The sequence below is a fragment of the Synchiropus splendidus genome, chromosome 7 (assembly GCF_027744825.2).
Source record: "Synchiropus splendidus isolate RoL2022-P1 chromosome 7, RoL_Sspl_1.0, whole genome shotgun sequence".
Lineage (NCBI taxonomy): Eukaryota > Metazoa > Chordata > Actinopteri > Syngnathiformes > Callionymidae > Synchiropus > Synchiropus splendidus.
In genome coordinates, this window is record NC_071340.1 from 26537660 (window position 1) to 26560000 (window position 22341).

At 44.2% G+C, this 22341-nt stretch overlaps 2 protein-coding genes across 6 annotated transcripts in view; one reads left to right on the forward strand and one right to left on the reverse strand.

Moving 5' to 3' along the window:
* Nucleotides 1–79: 79 nt before the first annotated feature.
* On the reverse strand, nt 80–3139 carry dph7 (diphthamide biosynthesis 7). Of its 2 annotated transcripts, XM_053871771.1 has the most exons (10): nt 3059–3139; nt 2710–2874; nt 2044–2177; nt 1893–1980; nt 1725–1819; nt 1486–1643; nt 1144–1216; nt 998–1063; nt 769–941; nt 80–637 (listed from the first exon to the last, which is right to left on the reverse strand). In XM_053871771.1, exons 2-10 carry the CDS (start codon nt 2839–2841, stop codon nt 198–200), a joined length of 1359 nt encoding a protein of 452 aa, XP_053727746.1. In that variant the 5' UTR covers nt 2842–2874; nt 3059–3139; the 3' UTR covers nt 80–197. The 2 variants fall into 2 exon arrangements, with proteins under 2 accessions (XP_053727746.1, XP_053727747.1); XM_053871772.1 differs by having other exon boundaries at nt 2710–3116.
* Nucleotides 3140–3231: 92 nt separating this feature from the next.
* Nucleotides 3232–22341, forward strand: part of LOC128763046 (endophilin-B2-like) — a 22580-nt gene continuing 3470 nt past the window's right edge. Inside the window, exons 1-11 of one of the 4 annotated variants that reach the window (XM_053871774.1) lie at nt 3232–3877; nt 5714–5855; nt 11859–11987; nt 15461–15594; nt 16896–16988; nt 18743–18805; nt 18922–18945; nt 19618–19707; nt 21295–21395; nt 21757–21771; nt 22178–22341. The exon at nt 22178–22341 is cut by the window's right edge and continues 32 nt beyond it. In XM_053871774.1, the coding sequence (XP_053727749.1) occupies nt 3815–3877; nt 5714–5855; nt 11859–11987; nt 15461–15594; nt 16896–16988; nt 18743–18805; nt 18922–18945; nt 19618–19707; nt 21295–21395; nt 21757–21771; nt 22178–22341 (1018 nt within the window). In that variant the 5' untranslated portion in view covers nt 3232–3814. The remainder of the gene's footprint in view (nt 3878–5713; nt 5856–11858; nt 11988–15460; nt 15595–16895; nt 16989–18742; nt 18806–18921; nt 18946–19617; nt 19708–21294; nt 21396–21756; nt 21772–22177) is intronic. The other 3 variants (XM_053871776.1, XM_053871775.1, XM_053871777.1) reach the window with 3 other exon arrangements.

The following is a 22341-nucleotide window of genomic DNA, read 5'->3' on the forward strand; positions in this document are numbered from 1 at the left end:
ATGCTTCCTTCCTCTTCTTACTTTTGAATGATGCCTCAGTAAACATACAGGAAGATTTTTAATCTTTATTTTTGCATGACTTCAGTCTTTGTGATGTCTTGATCTGTGAGCAGAAATCTAAAAGATGTTGAACTGCAGGTTTATTGAAAACATTACAAAAATATATGTCCACTAACTGCATGCACCGGGTGCCCTCCCTAAATCAGGGCCTCTGGAGCAGACTCATCGAGAGGTGAAGATTTGGACCGGTCACTTCCGCCCTCTGGGGTCCAGTCCCAGCGCCACACGTGAAGCATGTGGTCATAAAACGAGCAGCTAGCCAGCAGACATGACAGCGTGGAAGCATCGTGACGGTCGACGGAAAGATGAGGCCTCGAGGAGGTGGGCGTGGCTTCACAGTCCTCTGGGATGTATCGTCCAGCGTCATCCTCCAGTGAGGTGTCAAAGCTAGCGGTCGGCGATTCATACTGGATCCTTAGGTGGCCGCTGCTCTTGGCGAGACTTGTCTTTGGTTGGGAAACAGGCGGTGAGCTGGGAGCGGGTTCGTCCAGCGACAGCCGAGACCAGTCTGCTCCGTACGCTAGAGAGTTGTGGAGGATGTAGGAGGCCACAATAGGACAGGCAGCTGGACTGTCCCCTGAAGAAAGGTGAAAATCATAACGCTGCTTTTCAGCAGAAGAACACGGACGTATTTGACCTCAGTGGCAAAGGCTTGCTGTGACTGGATGAGTCTGGAAAATTATGGCGAGGAACAAGCCAAATCCTCACCTACAGCCTGCTGGCAGTGGAGTATGTGGAAGTCGTTGTGCATGCAGGCTGCCAACAGGAGGTGCTGGTGGCTCGGGTGCCACTTCAACCGCCACACGCCACCACCCATGGGGGTCTGGCAGAGAGGCTGCTTCATATTCCGCCCGTCCCACAGCAACACCTGCTCGTCATAGCTGAGGGCAGAGGCTGAGATGATGAGCGAGTCGCTGCTTATCTTTGAGGGTTTTACCTTCCTGTCGCCAGGACGTGCTCCTGATGAGGACTGCTATGGATACTGCACACTCCCATCGAGTGTCTGCGGGAGAGAGGAAGAGGCAGATCAGTGGTGTTGGCCTGTGTTGTGTCAGTCTTGAGGTGAAGTGGCGACAAAAGTACTGTTTGCTGATGAAAGTGGGGCTGCAGGGTCCCATCCTGAGGTCCCAGCCTTTCAGTTTGCAGTCATCTCCACCTGAAGACCACATTCGTGAATAATAATACAGGTTTAAAAGTGAAATTTCAAAAAAAAAAAAATAGTTTGGTCAATTAAAGCACGTTCCCAACCACATACAGACAGCCTGTTAATCCAACCTAAACTCTGAAGTCTGACTTTTCTACCCAATATTTTCATCTTTAGTTGAAAAAGAAATGCATTTTGTTAAGTGAGTGAGTTTTTTTTGCAGGTCACAGCATATGTTTCTTGTTTTGCTAACATGCAGACAGATAAACCAAGGCTCGTACCAGAGTAAACCAACTGTGTGTTCCAGTAGGAGAAGGCAGCAATCCAGGCCTCAAAGTCGTGAGCCTTCCACTGGGAGCTGGTGATCAGAGCACACTCAGCCAGGCTGAGCACACTGACGCAGCCAGCGGAGTCACTGCACACCACTCTCAGGTCACTGCTGCGGGCGACCACACAACCAGAGACAGATGTGGGAAGTGACACTCAAGGGAAGATCCAGAGCCGACTCCAGTGTTGGTACCTGTCCAGTCTCCCAGAGGACCAGTCCAAAGACAGAGCCAGTCGCTCGGCACCGACCACCGCGCTGCTGAGCGGCTGCAGGTTTTGGCTGCCGTCCTACTGAGCGTTCAGACACACACCAAGGATGAGTCGCCCTCTTTAGCACACGGGCCCGGCTCACCGTTCTCACCTGACCGTCCGACAGGGCGTGGAGCTGCAGTTCCCCAGTGGCAGCAGCGAGGCCAAGCACAGGTTTGTCCGACACAGGAACGTGGCACCTGCGACCAGAAATAAGAGCCACACTCCAAACAGAGGTGAACAATATTGGAGGCAAGTCCTACCATTTCAAGTCTAAAATAGCAGCGGTGTCAAATTGCTGCAGCTCAGTGAGAGGTGGACTGAGTGATGCTTCACGTTGGTATCTAAAAAGATACAGGCGTCCAGTCCGACTTGGGGTGCCACCGTCATCGTCACCCTGAAAGAATGGTTCACAAAGCCACTCTACAGTCACTATAGTCACTTTGGAAAATATGGCTAAGTGATTTTACGCAGTTTTTAATTCAGTACAAAAAGCTTCCCTTTCCAAAGAGTTGCAGACTTGCAGCGCACTTTGCTTGGGACCCATTTAATCCAAAAAGAGAAAAAAAAAATCATTCTTTCTATACTGCTTAAAAAAGGAAATACAAAAGTGACAATATGATAATAATATTGTGGCCTATTATTATCATATTGATAATAATATGTTTAATAAGTTTTTTTGAATAAAAAACTTATTAAATAAAAAACTTATTAAACTTATCAAAAATTGAAATCATGCCAAACGTAGTTTTTCAATTCGTATTTACAAGACAATGGATTATTTCTGATCATCTGGACAAAAAAAGAGTGAGTGTTTGGCTATTTTGATTCATTTAAATAAAGTTTTAACACAAAAAAAAACTTCCAAGGCGGTTGATGAACACGCTGATGAAGGAGGCAGCAGAAATGTCGGGACGTTTCTGCCTCACCTGCTGGAGCAGCTGGTAAGTCCCGCAGGCCAGGACGTTGTGACACGGCGACACCGGACACCACTCCACCGTGTCGGCGCTCAGCTCGGTGTCCAACACCTGGAGATTGCGAGTTCTCGACTTCCAGGCCATGACCCGACTCTCTGCATCACGTCTCCAAGAGAACTACGGACACAAACCCCGTGCGTTTCAATCGACTCACGTGACGACGACGGCGCACCGCCGTGAAGCTGACCAGCGAATCTGTACCGCAGCTAGCCACCAGCTTTAACTGCCAAAAGGTCGCGAAGCCTAAACACATCGCCATCTTGTACTTTTAAAAGTGTAAAACACAAAGTCCGTTACTCACACTGTCAAGAGCGGAGCGCTCCCTTCGGTGCTTTGGGACGCGTTAATAACAGTCACACGTGAACTGCGCCTGCGTCACGACGTAGACTACGTCATGACGCAGGCGACACGACATGGTGCGTTCACGTGTCAGTGGTTTGTGTTGTCATTTAGGCAACGAGCTTTCCGGTCATTAAACGCTTTCATCTTATGGCGGTGTTTGCGCTTAAAACCCTCGTATTAGATGCATTACAATCTGGAATACTTTGACACCGTGATTTAAGGAGTAAACTGAACTTTTTATATTTAATACTATTACATTATTATGAGTGTGTATAAATCTGGGCAGCAGCAAAACAATGTATATACATATGGAAGGTCTTTCGCATTTTTCGGATCATCCACCGCCTCAAAATACGATGACGTACTTAATAGAAGTGCATATTGTTTTGAAGGGGCAGTGAATTATAAGAAGCGGTTTGTGGTCAGGAGTGAGAGATTAACTGCAGTTGGGTCGACTGGAATCAAAGTATCATATTAATTCCGGGGGATTATGTACAGCCATATCAATGAATGGTGTTTCAGAATCATGAATTATATATATTTTTTTAAATGCGTGTCCGTTAATTATTTCAAACTACCAGGACGTTGTTTGGGCAGAGAATGACGTAAGGCATCAGCGCGAGTCACGTGACTGGCGCGCGCGTCACAGCGTCGCGCCTCAGTGCTGTCAGTGGACTCTCCGGTGGAAAAGGATTCTTCTGACTTCAAACTGACGATGGACTTCAACGTGAAGAAGCTCGCGTTCGGCGCCGGGACGCTCTTCACCCGCGCCGTCCAGGTAAGGAAGCGGCCAGGCGGGGCTGCGCCGGCGTCTGCTTGACGCGTGAGAGCCAGGTGTTGGAGCCAGCACCCTCCCGGCACGGTGGTTAGCCTTCTAACTGCTACAACAAGTTGGCGTCGTTCTGTCGTCATGTTTGGTCTGTGCTCCAGTTGTACGTTACGAGCTTGTTTGGTTTTGTTTGTTGGTAAATTGACGCGCAGCGCAGTGTTGTCTGACAGCCCACAGGTCGAACCCATCCCACTGGTGTCTGTGGATTAGCTCAATCTTTGGGGCCAAATTAGAAGTCAACAACCCAACTGGACTGGAGTCTGGATGAGCTTTGTGTTCAGTGTGGGATCAGTGTCTCTGCATCCAGCAGGGGCTCCGAGGTTCTGCCCCATGGTGATGGAGTATATTAACTATTAGTTATAGCTGGATATACAGACTTAACAGACCCATAGAATAGTGTTTTGGTGTTTTCTGGAAGTGTGGCAGTGACTCTACTGTCCTGACATTATAGCTCCAGGGTGGTGGAGAAGGTTGGAGACAACCTGTCTCACCCCCTCCAGGACCCCCTGACAGCACTGGGCAGCACCTTCAGTGGCAGGCCGATCCACCTTCGCTGCACGAAGGAGCGACTTCAACGCTCCTTTCTACCCAGTGCTGTCAGGCTGACTGTCCGCTGTTGATCGTCAATAATTTGCTTGTCTGTCTGTCTGTCTGTCTGTCTGTCTGTCTTTCTATCTATCTATCTGTCTGTCTGTCTGTCTGTCTGTCTGTCTGTCTTTCTATCTATCTCTCTGTCTGTCTGTCTGTCTGTCTCTCTGTCTGTCTGTCTGTCTGTCTGTCTTTCTATCTATCTCTGTGTCTGTCTGTCTATCTATCTATCTATCTCTCTGTCTGTCTGTCTGTCTGTCTGTCTGTCTCTCTGTCTGTCTGTCTGTCTGTCTGTCTCTCTGTCTCTCTGTCTGTCTGTCTGTCTGTCTGTCTCTCTGTCTTTCTATCTATCTCTCTATCTGTCTGTCTGTCTGTCTGTCTGTCTGTCTGTCTCTCTGTCTGTCTGTCTGTCTGTCTGTCTCTCTGTCTTTCTATCTATCTCTCTATCTGTCTGTCTGTCTGTCTGTCTGTCTGTCTGTCTGTCTGTCTGTCTTTCTATCTGTCTGTCTGTCTGTCTCTCTGTCTGTCTGTCTGTCTATCTACATTTATTTATTTATTTTGTCATGATTAATGTTTCTATATAATGGTATTTTTTATGGTGTTTATTTGTCTTTGTCTTGTGGTATTTGATATTTTGTGACTTCACTTTTTTTAATGCTGAAGCTATATTTGATGTTTATTCTGCGTCTTTGGTGTGTGTCAGTGTCTTTGTCGTCATTAGCGACTCTAATAAAAACATTACCAAAATTAAAAAATGCAGCTAACACAGCTTCTGAGAAGTACTTAAGACACAGGTACTTGTTTGTGCAAATAGCTCTAGAAAATTATTATTGTGATCCACTAGACTGGGATTTATGATGTGTTGTGCAGAAAAACAAACCGTTGCACGCATTGAGTTTTTAGCACTCGCACCCTGCCAGTGCAGTAGTGCCCTGTTCTATATTGTAGAAAAAGGAAATTAAAATAAGTTATCACTTTAAAACTGGATGTTGTAAACAGCATTTAGTTTGTGTTGGATATTTTGGACGACATCACTTTGCCTGCTGGATTCCTCGGCCTTGCTGTCAAGGCATCTCACAAAGCGAAATGCTGACACACACACACACAAACCTGAGGTTTAATCTGCAGCTATTTCAAACCAATAACTGTGTTCATATCCACTTAAATCTAGTCACGTATTTGAGCCGTTGTCTTCAGTTCACAGAGGAAAAGCTGGGCCAGGCAGAGAAGACCGAGTTGGATGCCCACTACGAGACCCTGATGAGCCGTGCGGACGCCACCAAACACTGGACTGACAAAATCTACAGACAGACTGAGGTCCTTCTGCAGCCAAACCCAAGTATGACACACGTCACACCACTGCTGACCAGTAATGACACGCTTTCGAAAAGTACTCTTGCAAAACCTAAGGTTGAACAACCGAAAATAGCCTCTGCCAAATCTGCCAGATTTATGAAATAATAACAACAACAATTGATTCATTTAGGTGAAGGTGAGTTAATTTTTCTGTTGCGCTGGATCAAGGCGGCCACACTGTGCCGTCACTCTGCTGATCTCACCAATAGTTACTCACAGAACCTAGTTATTTTTCATTGTTGACTCTGTTGTCATCCCATATTGTGTTGCCTCTTGACCAGAGAAGTGGGATGTGTGAAGGTGTTAGTGGGGTAGTTCTCACTGTGTTATTAAATGACTCAAACTCATGGTCATAATAGCATCCAAAACATGCTTCTTGCGAGCTTCAGCAGTTTTTATTTTAAGGTCAAAGTGAGTATGCTTGTCATGCATTTCCTGTTTTCAAGAAATGCAAGTTATGTAGCATAAACTAACATTCCACTGAGCTCATTTTGTCGGCCCATGGCCTACTTAGCGACACATACATGAACGTGGAAAAATATCGATTTTTAAAAGAAAAAAAAACAACTTCGACAACCAGTTCTTCCACTGGAGCTTCATTCTTAGCATGTGACTGCCTGAAGGCTGACAATGACACATTGTCTTTCTTTTTCTCAACAAACAGACAGATCAGAGGGGTTTTATGTAAAATGTGAGTTGACACTGTCAACATCACTGCTATTGTCTACACCCTGAATTTGGTTTCGTTGTGCTGCGATACGCTCAAGCTGAGCTCATTCGTGCTCTGCGCACACGAGGATCGGGGGAAGAGTGGCCGGCTTCAACTGGCATTGACTCATGGGAAAGAAATGTGCATTTGTATTAGAATTGTTGATAAAAAAAAATCAACATAATACAGCCACATTAATATGGTTTTGTGATTTTGCTTCAGTTTATTCACAAAGTTATAATTTATGTCACTGATGTTCCAAATAAAAGGCATAGATCTTTGAAGTCCAATTGTTGTTGCACAATACTATGTGACAACGTTGCTGACATTAAAACTAATGGGCTTCAGTTAGTTTAGCATAATAAAATTCAGTTTCACAATTTCTGTTTTCAAAAACATTCAATTATGTATCAGCATTTACAGTGCTTACACTCCATGACCAATGAGACTTGATCTCATGTTGTGCATTTTTGATAACAGAAATGCTCTGTGATGATATTGGTTTTTGAGACTCTGTTTCTGTTTTATTATTTTTGTTTTATGATCCATCAAGTTTCAAGAACATGTCGCCAAGTTATTTGAAATATGATAATATTAATATTATTTATTTATGAACGGAGTGGTGAGCAAGAAAGTGACTGAACCTGTGACCAATCCGAATTGTAGGCGCTTATTTATGTTTGTTTTTTAAAGTGATACTAGTGATTTGTATTTCTATCTTTGTGCGGACCGCTCATTGCCAAAAGGCTTTCCCCTGCCTCTCATCCGTAACCGAACCTTCCAAAACACACTAACCTCAACCAGGACCAAGCTGAAATCTAATTATAATACCCAGCTGTTTTGATGTCTTCATCCTGAAATTGAGGCTTAACATTGTGTCACAAGGTGTGAGGACAAAATAGCGTTTTGTCGAGAATTGGTCCCCACAAGCGAGGTCAACGACGTACACACGCACACACATGCACACACTGCATTATGATGTATTGACTTGTTTATTGCTCAAACATATTAAATCATGGTGGGTTCTGTCTGTCATCTGCTTGTTTTATAAGGCCATCTTTTGTCTGTGTGTGTCCATGTTCTTTGGCTGTCACAGACAAGGCAGGTGACTAAACAATAAAGCCACTGTGGGACAGTTGGAGCCTGAAATCCATTTCAGTCTTATGGTTTTCTAAAAAAAAAAAAAGTAGTGCCAGAGAAAAGATGAAAAGGCAAGATGGCTCCCCTTTAAACTGGGAAAAGTGAATTATACATGGTGTGATGTGTTGAGGACCAGAGGAGGAGGAAGCTTTGACAAAGCTCGTCTGTTTAAAAGCAAAGCGCCAAACTAATGATTGTAATGGAGCCGTTCGCAAAGCTTCAGCAGCTCACGTGTTTATTGACTGTATGTTCATCAAATCAGGTACATATTCTGAAAACGTGACTACTGCATGAATAGTTTTGCTTATTCATATCCACTTTCCTTTGACGGAACTGGTTAGAAACATGCGCCACCGCAGTATTGGGCCGTAAGAAGCAGTGTCAGTGTCAAAAAGGTTGAGATCATACTGTCAACCTTCAAAGGTGGGAAGTCATGCTTGAATATACTGAAGGTTTGGGCGGACATGAGCAGGTAGGGAGCTCTAATGTGTGACTTTTCGACTCTACATGCTCCAGTTGATCACACTGGTGAGTACTGTGCCTCCGTCCTCTGTGCTCTGCTGTGGATCTCTGGCTTTCCCCCATGCTTGTCCAGTTAACGTACCGTTTGAAGTGACCCGCCTGACTCACCTTAGCCACGATATGCTATATATGAATCCTGTTTAAGCACTTCCATCTGAGGTACTTGGCTAGTTCATATTGAGTCATCAAGTCCACCTTGTGTGACAAGATTGGACTTGGTGTTTTGCCACATGGTGCAAGCAGCACATGTCCCAAGTTTTCTCATTGAAAAAGAAAGAAGTCTTTCATCGTGTAACCGCATCTTTCAGTTATCTGATGCTTGACCTCTGGGCCACAGCATCTGTGCACTCTGATGCCTCTTTTATTTCCAAACTTGTGATGTGTTTCAACTTCTATACACCAAACACGACCCATGTGGCGAAGGAGACTCATTTACAAGTGAAGACACACTGTCGTACTGTTATAGTCTATAGTCGATTGCTGAGTGTATTGTTTCAAACACTCAAGTTCAAAATGAACCAATCAGAACCCAGATATTCTAGTGATGTATGCAGAGAGGGAAATATATAAACTCCATGGAGAAAACTCCACGGTTTTTACCCATGGAGTTTGCATTTTCTTCCCATGTGCGTGTGGGTTTTCTCTGGGTACTCCCGCAGTCCAAAGCGAAAGTTGACAAAAACACCCATAAGTCACCAGTCTAATCTATAAATGAATACATTCAGACATTCTGTGGAGACCTCTGGTCTTGATGGCGACCTCTGGTGGTCAAGGAAAAGAGGCGTGTCCGTGTAGCTCACAAGTTTGTGTTTAATGGAGGAACAGGGTGATGGCCCATGATCAAGAACGCCCTGAAATGATCCACTGACCGTCATCACCCTGTGACTTCAGAGTCTTATGCTGACGGCAAAGTTAGCCGCCAGCGTTGCATGTAAACGATTGTGGCGCACCACCACAACTTAAGTGAGGGCTGCCATGGCTTAATAATAATCTGTGAAATGATGAAATGACCAAACGTATTAAGACAAAGTTGAAACACGGGACAAGCGAAAAACAAGTAACGTGTCATGTAAGTGGGCATGATTGTGGTGGTGTTCGTGTGTTTTTAACTGAAAAATCCCTAAAGAAACATCAAAACGTGATGTAGAAATATTCTGCTCGCGGGAACTCAAGTCACGTTTCACATCGGACAAATGAAGATCTGTCCGATCTTTGGGTGCGGATGGCCAAAGATCGGACAGAGATTTGCTTGTCATGATTTGGCGCTAGTGTTTTTATTGCTACCAATTTTCAGTAACAGTCAACACTGGATCGCTTCTTCATTGGCTGCGTTCTGTTCCTCTTTTTTCATTGTTGTTCACCTAGGAGTCTGTGCCATCGTTTCAAAAAATACTTGCGGAAACCTCTCAGTTGAAGCTCATGTGCCTTCCGCTGTGGGTAGTACGTCACGTAAAAGTAAGACGGAGGTTGGGATTAGATTAGGATGGAATGGCGCTCCTTTTTCTCCATGTATGTCATTGTGTTGATTTCAGAAGTGCTTCAAACAACCGTGTGTTTCTGTCATGGTGACTTGGCGTCTGTAAGGGGGAGAGCCACATTAGTTGCACGTCTGCTTTGAGCTTCCGATCGTCTCTCCTGCAACCCTCCACATGGGTAGTTCTTTTCGCATAGATCGTGTTTGGTGTGAGCATGAGACGTGGAAAGGGCTCTCAGCACTGGTCCTGATTTCAGTGGCTAGTCCATGATGGATGAAGACAGGAGTCATGACCACCAATAAGCATGTTTTTAATCTTCACTGTCGGTTCTATAAAAGCTCCAGTTTGCTTTGCAAATTTGGCGCTGTGAAATTGTGAAACCAGAGCAGGAAAACCTGTTGATGTTTGTTCTGCTGTTTCTCAGGAAAAGTGCCGGAAATAGTTACATGCAAGTACCGACTAATAATCCCGTTGATTTGATGATGGCTGACATGGAAATCATCTGATTGATGAGTTTTCAAAATTCTGCGTGGCTCTGAGCTGCAGCTCTATTTGCTATTGTTTAAATAGAAGTGTTTTATGTGGGGCCGTCACCAAAAATGCACAAAGTTCACATTTAAACAGCATTAGCTGGCTTTTCCTACTCAAACATCAAGATGTTTTCTGGTGCATTATGCTGTTCTAATATTGAATATTTACCCAAAGTAACAGAAATGCTGGTTTGGTGGGAACAAAGCCTCAAGTTAGATACCAAAGTATCTAAAAGCTGTTAATGCCCGGGAGGTTGTTAAATAAATATACATTTGCAGACATCATGCCTTTTTACCAACTTTGTGAAAAAAACGCCACTTTGAAGTTCCTGCTGTCAGTGTGTGATGTTTCTTGATTTTTGCAAACATAGATGTTTAGATCTCAATTGACGAGGCACAAGCTCGCCTACATTTTAGCAGAATTTTTCTAGACTTTCATCAGCAAGATGCTACATTAGAAAGGTGCCTACGAGAGGTGTAGGTGTCCCATGCAGAGCCACTAGCAACTGCAGCAGCCAGCAGTGGAGGGAGGTCCGGTGAATCACTATGTCCCCATTACAGTCAGGGACCAGGGTCAGCGTGGAAACTTTTGATACCACACACCAACATGTGCCGGCCCAGGCTTGTAGCCAGGATCCACCCCCCCACACACACTATTAATGTGACACACTTAACATGTCAGCGCAGCCAGCAATTGAATTTTACCTGTAGATTTTGTATTCAGCAGTCATTCCGCTTTTTTCCTGCTGTGGTCACAGCCATGTCTTTAGATGAGTCTAGTTTCAGTCGAGTTCATGAGATGAACTAAGCGTCTGAGAACATCTTGTGAAGAAGTGCCATTGAATCAGATAAAAAAAACAAAAAAGCTACTGGCTACTCATTTCAATAATAAATATTACACTGTTAAAGGTGAACTGGACAGAAATCGTTGCATGTTACATTTTTTGTCAAAATAAAATCAGCAATTACTCACTGTTACAGACACATGGATGATTTAGCCTGAAATGCTTCTGTTCTCTTGAAATATGAACTAGTCGCCAGAATAAAGCAGCTGGACAGAAATAGGTGGGGTGCATTTACATGTGTTTTGTGTTATTTAGCCACTGGAAATATATATTTTCTTCTGAATAATTATTTGGCAGGAATATTTGGTGCGTTCTCAACCATTCTCATGATTTTTTTATGTTGTCTACATTAGGTTTCTACGTCCAACTCTCATCTCGACTGAGGCTTCATCAACACAAAAGCTCAGAAATCCTGTATTAACAAACTAAACCCTGGATTACAGCTCACTTAAAATGATTAAAACGGCATTGAGGTGGAGCAGCGTTGTATTTCCTGATGACAGAAAACTGGTCGAAAATATAGGGCATCGACTTTTCAGTGCAAGCCCTGACTCCCTGTAGCTGAACGCTGTGTGTGTTGTAACCTGACTCATCATCAAATGCAGTCAAGTTCCATGGATGGCACTGACCACTGCTGAACTGCTCTCTTGTATCTCAAATGACTCCCGCCTTTTTAACCTACCTCCGTGTCCTCAACTGGTGGTTTTGTTTGCCTTAAAGGATGATGTTCATCATATGATTTGGCTTGTGAATCTGTCTCATCAGGCGCACGGATTGAGGAGTTCCTCTATGAGAAGTTGGACTGGAAGGCTCCGTCCAGAATCACAAATGGAGAACTGCTGGGTCAGTACATGGTGGGAGCGGCCAAGGAGTTTGGTGCTGAAACTCCCTATGGTGAGTACTATGACATCATCGCGCTGCGACGTCCCCACGGTTCAGGTTAAACAGAGACCAAGCAGTTTGAGGTCACAGCTGACCCCAGACCAGAATCACAATTTCTGGTTATGTCAACTATTTTGGTGACACCAGTGGAGCTCAGTGACAACTTGAATGAAGCCAGCTACTCAAGTCATCATAAAGATTCAGATATGAGAAGAAAAATCTTAAATAAACCAGTAAAAATCTTGCCAATTTTAGTTATCGACATTCTTTGTTATTTTTTGTCAACTGTAAAAACTCCTAGTCCTAGTAAGATAATTGTTGTATCTGGAATTGTTACTCATGTAAAACAGTCTTTTTTACACTCACATGTTTTGTCTTGATACATAGTTTTTTTTCCACATTTAAGGAATTGAAGGTTCTTGCTCGTGTTGTGTGGGTTAAGGGGTTCTCCCCTGCTTGGCATCATTAGTACATTTCTTTATTAAACAGACAGAAAATACTTGGGCTGTGTATTAGTATTGAATGGTATCTTGCGATACGATACATTGAGATATGTTGCAGTAGTGCAAGGTCAGCAATATACTGTAATTTGACCCATCATTGTAAAGGAGAAAAGCAGACAATGCAGTACAATATCATGTACGTGAAAATGACTTTATTGTTATGACATCAGTTCAGTTAGACTTTTAGTCAAATTTGGCATGAATCGCTCCCTTAAACAACACAATAACTTCAGTGTACAGAAAGAAGACGTATTAAACATGTCACAAATGCAGCAGCAAATCCAAGTATCTATTGTATTAAATATCAATACAGACAACTTAAAATATCAAGACAATGTCTTGCGATACTTCAACAAAGTATCAAGTATCACAGTATTTGAGTCGATATTTTCTTCCATCTCTAGAAATGGAACAGCCGGAATGGAACATTTGCTCTTACATATTTGTTTGTTTTATAATTTGCACAAATGAAATATAGAGGCAGGAAAAGAGCAATGTAATATTTGACAGTGCGGGAAGAGGTGATAAAGTCAAAGAGCTTTTTCGATGCCTCTGCCTGTGGTTAATAACATGTCATGTCAATAGAGAGCATATGAGTGAGCAGCATAAACAGTATTGATGGAAAGAAAATGACACCGCATTAGTCAAAATAATGCATTACAATAAATGAAACTGAAGCGCAAAACAACAGTATTACCCAGAAGACCAATGACTCTGATGTGATGAGTGTGAAGGCTGGCACTTCATGACTTTATGCAGTGAGTGCATGTCAGCCAACCATGCAGCACCAAGCAATCGCACTGCAGTAGCCCCGCCCACCCACCCAGCTTTCCTCCACCCGTGTTCTGTACGCTTCAGTATCATGGTCATTATATGTGTTGACAACAGTGGTCTCCTGAGGCTGATGGTTTCATTTAGTAACATGAGACGAGAATCTAACAGTAAAAATGGTGGTATTGCAGTGAAACCGTATTTATCGTGAAGATGCTTTAAAAATATAGCTTTAAAAAGCTGGCAACTAATATTGTCGTGTGAATACATATCAAGCTGTTTCAGTCTGTGAATCAGATGGGACCCAATATAAAAGTGAATTCAGCGTTGTCACAGGTTGCTGTGCTCCTCCCAAGTTGCACACCGACTGCTCAGCATTTACCCTATTTTCCAGACTACAAGTCGCACTTTTGTCATTGGTTCTGCCACTTATACTCAGTTGCTACTGTTATTACACTGTTAAAATATATAATTTCACATGTTTCTAAATGGTATTTCGCACTAGCTGACATGACCAAGAAGTAAACATACGTCAGCAACGCAACCCAATAATGTTGACAGTGTCCCATCCCTGATGGACTTGGTCATGCTCTTCCTGTGCACTCTGCTTTCCTCCCACGGTCCAGAAACACACGTGAATATGTGACTCAAAGTGATCATGCGTAGATGCTTGTTGTCACAGCGATAGCTTGGCAAGCTGTCCAGGGTGTCCCCCGTCTCTCGCCCAAGCAGCTGTCATCGGCTCCAGCTCGTGATAGGCTTACTAGACCTGGAGAAACAGTGTCCTGACTCCACCAGGTGGCGCTCTCTGCTCTAAGATCTAGGGATTGGAACAACCATTTTAATGAACCCTCATCATTTTTTAGAAGCGAGAGCACCACCTAGTGAGCTCTGAGAGTTAGGACGCTCATTCATTGAGTCACTAGCTCCAGCCCCTGCATAGGCAGCTGAGACATTTAAACATTCAGAGTCACTTAAAACCTCAGGAAACAGTGCAGTGCATGTTTCCATATGTTTCAGTGTGACCTTTGTGATTGTTTTGACTCACTTAGAAGTGACTGGTGGTGGTCTGGATTTACAAACTTGTGAGGTGTTCTCGTCCTCCTTTGGCTGTTGTGGATGACCATAATGCTACTGCCACCTGCTGTCAGATTGAGCTCATTGCAGTGATAGTTCTAACATCGATCTACATGAAATAACATCAGCTGAAAACAATGGGTTAAAGGATAACAACGTGTGCGAAACTGAGCGGCTCAGTGGAGGCCTGCACGGGCTGAAATAGACAACTATACAAGGAGAAGATGGGGGAAAGGAAAGCAAACCTTTTGACATCATGCATTTAGAAATGTGTTTTTCTTTTTCTTGACCACATTTGGTTGCTGATCTGGGTCTGCATCAGTAAAGTGTTGCCATTGCAGATTCCTTAATCGACCTAAATACCGAGAGTTTCTGTTGGGTTTTTTGGATTAAAGTGCAGTGCAACATTCTGGCATGAGCTCTGCCAGAACACCATCAGTGGAATGAACCGTGGGCACACTGTCGTGTCAGCTCAGGTTTCTGTTTGGCATCATGACATAAAAACATTGTGCAAACTGTCAGGCCAGTGATATCCTCAAGATGACCAAGTGTCATGTGCTCCCCAGGGGCTTCATTTTGTCTGCAGTGGAACCAAATTCTGATGGGTGCCAGACTGCATATGTGGGTGTCCAATAGCACCTGGTATTCTCTCTTGAGTAAGGATTCCGTTTTAGGAAACCGTGACAAAGCCAAGGTGAGGCAACAAATTGCCTCGACCCAGAGGCTGATGACTAACAACTCGAGTATCAATTGCCACCCACACATGACTCACACGAGTCCCTTTTAGACTGAATTTCTTTCACGTTTTCTCAGTCTGTTATACAGTTTAGTGTGTTTATTTTGGATGATGGTGGGTGGTGATGGTCCCGACACAACACTGTGTGTCATTTTTAGAATGAACAGATGGTATTCATTAGATACGACAGAATTCAAACATTTTCTTACCAAAGAGTTACACACAGACATCTGGCTCCAATGCTTGCTTTCCTGTTAATATTCATTTAAGAATTGATGGTGTTTAAATCAATGATTTTCCAAATAACGTGTCACATTTGTTTGTCCCAATTCCAAGTAGTCTTTAACAACTAACCTTAGCGACCCATCACGAACCTGTGCGGCCTTCTCTTCCTGCAGGCAACAGTCTGATGATGGTGGGTGACTGTGAGAGAAGACTAGGAGCCGCTGAGAGAGAGTTCATCCAGACATCCGCCATCAGCTTTCTCACGCCCCTGAGGAACTTCCTGGAGGGAGACTGGCGCTCTATCACGGTAAGTGACATTTTGCCTCGCGTCTCTTGACCCCTTATTCATGTTCACGTTGAATTCTGTCCGGAGTTGGGTGGATGTATGCATCCAAGCCTATTTCCCAGAGTCTTCCTCATCACTCTCCATGTGAATAATGTGCCGTCATGAAGCACATAGTCTGTGATTAAAGCTGCTCTTCAGTGTGGCTGCAAGAACAACTAGGTCAAATAAAAAAATTGAAGTTAAAAGTCATGGATTTGTGAGTACATCAAACAACCGTCCTAGTCTTCATGTACTAACTCACATTACATTGGTAGACTTGGATTAAATGGTCTGAAATCTCATCTTGATCTTGGTCAGCTGACAGCAAAAACGGTGAGCCACACTGTAGCTGATCTGTTGGAAGACCCCAGGGACTCTCCTCATGCACAGACGCAGGACTCCAGCCAATGAAACAAAATCTTAAGGCAATAAAATAGGAGATACTGAACAAGAGGGTGTAAATTATAACCTTTTCTTAGTCCGCTTCATTGGCTAACACAAAAAAACTATTAAATTAATGAAATTCAAATTGTTAGTTGCTGCCCTCATCTTGAGTTTGACCTCTGACTTGCTCCCGTGAGCAATTCACACAAAATCACACTTTTCATTTTATCATGTATTCCATGTATTTTTGAAAGTAGTTCACGAGTTTCTGCTCAGGGCAACCCAACCTGTTCTGTAGCAGTGAAGCAGCCCTAAAAAAGAAAGGAAAGGAAAAGGAAAGGAAAATGGGGAAGGAAAAGGGAAAAGGAAAGGAAAATGGGGAAGGAAAAGGGAAAAGGAAAAGAAAGGAAAAGGACGGGGCAGTGCATCACCATAGATCTATAGCTTATAGAATGAGACAGAGACGATCCATACGTTCTCCTGATTTGGCAAGTTCGAATCGGTCACGATGTTATATTATCATTTCGCCCACTCCTTACACCATATGGAACTGAAGTTGGCCACCACGTGCATCAGCTGGACCATTGCTGGCCTCTGCTCTTTGCAGTTTTATTGATTTTCCCGTCCTCAAACCGCTTTACAGACAGAGAGAAACAACTGCAGAGAGACAACGCTCCATCATTGTCTGGTTGCAAAAAGAAGGTATTATTTTCCTTCTATGGTAATATGTAGTTCCAAGTCAAATTGTTGGGTCAGTGGTGAAATGCTTGAGGAGGAGGAGGAGGAGGAAGCCACAGAATTTTGCGTTCATATCGTAGCTTCTGGTGTTGCTCTCCTCTCTGAGCATCCGAGTGTGGCGGGCGCTCAGAAGCTGGTGGTAATCTGTCCGCCCATTTCAGAAAGAGAGGCGTCTATTAGAGAATCTCCGCCTGGACCTGGATGCTTGCAAGGCTCGTCTGAAGAGGGCCAAGTCGGCCGAGGCCAAAGCTGCGGTGAGTCTGCCGCCCCCTCAGCTGATCCACCGCTCGCTGTGCTGCTATTAACCCTGAACTTTCTGTCATGTGTATCCAAAACGTTTGCAGTGCGAGGGTGAAGTAAGTATCAAGCCGGTCTGAAGTGGGAAACATCTCTGTGCAACACAGCCGATGGGAGCATAAAAATGGATCAGTCGTTTCATTTCCAAATGGCCGTTCTTGATCCAGTGAATGAGAGCGCTCTTTCCTGGGAGTCATAGTGCTTCAATAAGGCCTGTACTTGCTTTACAGCGTGAAAAGGTCTGATCTAACCAGTGCAATGGATCTCCTTTTAACACTGGCCCTGGCAAACCTGCGCCTGGTGCCGCGCCAGCATCACGTGACTTTACTGTCTTCATTCCTGTTAGTTTATCACAGTCAAAAGTGTTGATGCAAAGAGCAGATTCATGGTGTGAATCACGTTTCTTTGGCAGGGATCAGGTTTCACATCTCATAAACGGTATTATACGTTGTGATGTCATGAATAAATGACCAGCAGTGAATGAAAAAAGAAAAAAAATGGGATAGGAACTCAAAAAATGTTCTGCGCATTTTATGTAGAAAAGCAAATCCACCCTGATTGTTTTCAGCTCACATGAATATATCGCTCGTGATTAATCACGTTTAATCATTAAGGAAACCTCCAATTTAATATTTGTGTTGCAGGAGTCATGTTTTCAGTCTGCCAAGCAGCCGTGAGGCAAACGTTAACAGCCATGACAGTTAGGAAAGAGCTCCTTACTCACTGGCTGGAGCGTGGCAGTTTAACCGCAGAGCATCCGCAGAGGTGGCGGATCAAAGACAGAGCCAATAATGAACCATTGTTTATCTTGCGCTGCTGTCAGCAAAATACTCCCAGTAGCTTCTCACCGTGGCTTAAGTGCAGGCACTGCGGCCAGGTGGCCACGAAGGGACATGACACTCCCTGGACATGGACGTGTGCTCCTGAGGAGAGGAACCGTTTGGTCCACTTCATACCATCTCATTCAAATATTGTGTAAACATCCTCCTGCATTTTATTGAAATTGTTATACACAAACTTATAAATTGGTACTAATGCTTTGGAAAATGACACTTGACATACTTGCATTTAAATGTATTTGTCTATGTGTATTGTGTACAAATGGTCACAAATAATAATAATAATAATAATAACCGATTGCCCAGACTTTGCTGAAAAATGATGCCAAAGAATTGAAGCAGTTTGAAGGTGAGAATTCAATTAAATTTGAGAAATCCTGACGTAGTTGAGACAGTCATGGCATTTTTATGTTCCAACAAAACAAAGGTACCCAGTAGCATAGCTAGGAGCTGGCAGCTTGGTCGTGGTGCTACATGACCTCTACATCTGTGGAAACTGTGCTGTTCTGTTTGAATGAGGGCTGCAACAAAAGCCTAATGATGAAATAAATATCGAAATATTTGCTCACTCTGTTGCTGTGTTGCACAGAAAAGCCTGTTGTTCTAGCTGAACCTTGACCGACATCATGATCATCACCTGAGTGAATGAAGTATTCCAGCAACAGCACTCGCATGGGCGCATGCTAGCATGCCAGTTGTTTGGCCTTTTCTGGTCTATTGTGTGTAATGGTTTCTGTTCTGCCGTGCCACGTGTTACAATTTACTGGCGTTGCATCATCATCATCATCATCATCCTCCTCCCACATTGTCTTTGATGTCCACACACACCTGCTGTGACTTGCGTAATGACGTGTCATATTTTCACACTGTAGGCTGTTCCTGATTTTAAAGAGACCAGGCCACGCAACTATGTCCTGTCAGCGAGTGCGTCGGCGGTAAGCATGGATTATAGTTGGGTGTGTCTTTTCCTTTCTCTGTTGTCATTGTAAAAAGAGAATGAAGATTGCTTTGTAACTACTTTCTCTCTTCTATGACTCACCTGGCGGCTCAGCTGTGGAGCGAGGAAGTTGAGAAGGTATTTTTAGACTGTGCTCGAGTGAAACCATTTCATTCTTGTTTTCCTTCAAACATAAAATACAGTCTAAAGTGAGCATTACTTGCTAAAAGAATCTTTTCCCGAGAGAGTAAGATACACAAAAACAAGTGATGAGTGGTATTTTGACTCAAGGGTCGCATGAATACAGGCGAAGGGCCGCCTTATTTTCCCTCCTCTGGAGTAGTATGTTTTTCATTTTCAACCTTCAAACTGATGTTTTAGGCCTGACTTGAGCCCTTTCAGTAGCTTTGAACGGAAAATAATCTTGTGTTTAGTCACTAACTTTGCAAGAGGAGCAGCATCAGCTAAAAAACAAATGGCGTAAGACAGTGTTCTAACATTGTCCCAAATAACTATTTGTAAATCTGTTTGGTCTTTATCTTAATCTAGGTTTGATTGCAAATATAAAACTCATATCAGTGATGATACACCATCATCACACCTTAATGACAGGTTGAACTCACAAATCAAGGTCATTGTAAATCCATTCATTGAGTTGACTCATCGCAGTAATGCGCTTGACCTCCGTTTCCAACTCATTTAAAGCTCATTTGCAGCGATGAAAATGCGTTTGCAGGTAATGTTGCTGATCTTGGAGATGAGTTTTATATTTGACTTGTCATTGCTGGTTTTGTTTTTATTTTATTCCAGGCGGAGCAGGAGCTGCGACTGGCCCAAACAGAGTTCGACAGACAGGCGGAGGTCACGCGGCTCGTGCTGGAGGGCATCAGCAGCACGCATGTAGGACATGTGCTTTGCTCCGTCTGTCATTTCCAGGCTCCACAGCTCACCTGAATACAAGCCACACCCACTGAACCGACAAAGAATAGAGAGCGTCCTGATTCATGATGAACACAAACATCGTGCAGGCAGGATATTGTCACATCAAGCCAATGAACTCGCAGACGATTGACACGACTCACGCAGTGACGAGGACCAATATCTTGGTGGCATGAAGCTTGTTAGCCAGTAAAACTGAGTACAGCCGCATCCTTAAGTGTGAAAGTGAAAGAAGGACAGGAAATGATGGTACACGCCCGTATACATGCTCTGAATCAAGCATTACAATGGGCTAGTTGTAAAAGGCCACTGACTCACTACGCTTGTGAAACGGTTTTGACAAGCATAAACAGCCAGCGCCGGTCATGAAGACGCTGTTGACAGTGAGAGTGGAGCACCCGGAGAGGATCCTGAAACCCCCCCCTCATCTCTGGCTGTGTGTGAAATCAGTGTCTCTGTCACATGATCAGCGTCGGTTGTGAAAGTCAACTTCCCAAGAAAAGTAGTGGATGTAGACAGATTCTGGGACATGAGGGTGTGACATCACATTGATGCTGAGAAACGCACATGAGTCACAACCACAGGCTGAGTAAAGCTGTGCGCGGAATGTTGGATGATAGATGAGATGGTGGACGATAGAGGATTCCATTAAGGCGTGAAGCTTGAGTGCAATACTTACATTCAAACAAACGAAATCCTTGTGGTCCTCGGGAAACCTGGCCACACGAGAAGCTTGGCGCCAGCAGAAATCCCCACAGCTGTGATGCCTTTTTGGATTATTATTTATTATTTTAATCATGGTTCATAAGTCTGAAGAAATAGAAGTGTATCCATGCATCGAATGTGTTTATTCAACATATTTAAATAGGGATGTCACGCTCACGATCGGTCGATTTTAGCACGATCACTGAGTGATCACTTCCTGTCACTGCCAATCACAACAACTGATCACGTGTGCCAGCCGGCGCTCTGAAGCACCGCTGGCTGTCATGCGTCCGCTCCTCTCTTCTACTACTGCATGTCTGCTGTGGAGCTGCTTTCAATCTGGCATGTAAAGTTTGCTTCCTGCAGCACATGCACGGGACAATGCTGCGCAGGGAAGCACCTTCAAACGACGTACGCCATTTAAAGCTCCAGCACTTGACGGAGCACGGAGTTTTCCGGGCTCGTGAAAGTGAGAGCGCTGGTTCCTCAGCAGCTGTTAGCGCAGCTGATGCTTAGCCAGTCCGAGTGTGACATTCGTAATGATAAGCAAATTGCAGAAATAATGATTCATTTCACTGAGCCAGATGTGCAGGTCGTTCAGAAACGACCAGATCCGTCGCTGTTTTGGAGTTGGGTGTAGCCACTTGAATCTGAAACGTTTGAAAACGTCCGCAGTGGAAACGTCCATAAATCTGACTAACTGCGTGGACGTGCTCGTGTCAATCTTTGTCCTATGTGCTTGAATTTGAAAGCTTCATGGTTCATCTTGGTTAAAACAGGAGCTCATGAAAGTCAAATTCAAGCTTGATAAAAAAAGTCACTGGCTTTTCTGTTTGCCTGCAGGTGAACCACTTGCGCTGCCTGTATGAGTTTGTGGAGGCCCAAGCAGTGTATTACCACCACTGTCACTTCCACATGCAGGAGCTGCAGAAAGAGCTGGCAAGGTGAGGCTGCGACTCCACTTGTGGCTGCAGGAAGGCAGTGAAGTGCGTGACTGCAAAGGACTTAAGTGTTGACTGATTTTCACAGCTGATATTTTCGAGACCCATCTGAATGTGTTGGTTGCATAAACATTCCTCTTGAACTCTTGTATCATCGTACTCATCTGTCTTGATCTCTCCCTCACCTGCTTCTGTCATCACGTCCTTTGACATTCTCATTCCGCCGTTCAACACCTCCTCACTCCATCTTTGTCCTGATGGCTAATTCTACTTCTACCAAACTTCCTGTCCACCTTCCTGAACCTCAGTCTCCTGTCTTTTCCGTCTGCTTAACGTTACACTGCTCACTGTTACATGCCGCCAGCTCCAATGAAGATGTGTGAGTATGACCAGACAGATGAGTGTGTGCTGTGGCAGGAGAGGAAACTGTAGAGATGAATAAGGAAATCGTTGTCTGCATGTTATCATTCGTTTTCGATTCATGTGAAAGTCGTGCCCTCTTTCACAACAGTGGAGAATAACCGTATCCGGGGAACTGACACGTTGGCAATTATTTTGTGCACTAATTCTTCTGCTTTCCTGCGGTCTTGTTTTTTGAGTGCATGTTTTGCCCTTCACATTGATACACTGAGGTAAAGGTTTACTGAGGTGAAGGTTTGTGTGTGTCTTTGCAAAGCGCTCACTGAATCGTGGAGTTGCTTCCTCCAAAGTGTTTTCATTAAAAGTATTTCCTCACCTCACATCACTCAACTGTCTCAACCACTGACTTGAGTGTGCTTCCTCAGCCTCCCCAATGCCTTCGCGCTGCACTCCACCTTCGCCGTGGGGACGGCTTCCGAAGGCCTCCTCGGCAGCCCGGCCGACCCCGACACCCTGAAGATCGAGGAAGTGCAGGCTCCAGCTTCAGGCACCCGTAAGGCCAAAGTCCTTTATGATTATGACGCAGCTG

What these genes read in the sequence shown, in the direction of transcription:
- dph7 (XM_053871771.1), bottom strand. Translation starts at nt 2,841, where the DNA reads ATGGCCTGGAAGTCGAGAACTCGCAATCTCCAGGTGTTGGACACCGAG. An exon ending in CTTACCAGCTGCTCCAGCAG is followed by an intron (nt 2,178 to 2,709) that starts GTGAGGCAGAAA and finishes CCATTCTTTCAG; the next exon opens with GGTGACGATGACGGTGGCAC. An exon ending in CCACTGCCAGCAGGCTGTAG is followed by an intron (nt 638 to 768) that starts GTGAGGATTTGG and finishes ACCTTTCTTCAG; the next exon opens with GGGACAGTCCAGCTGCCTGT.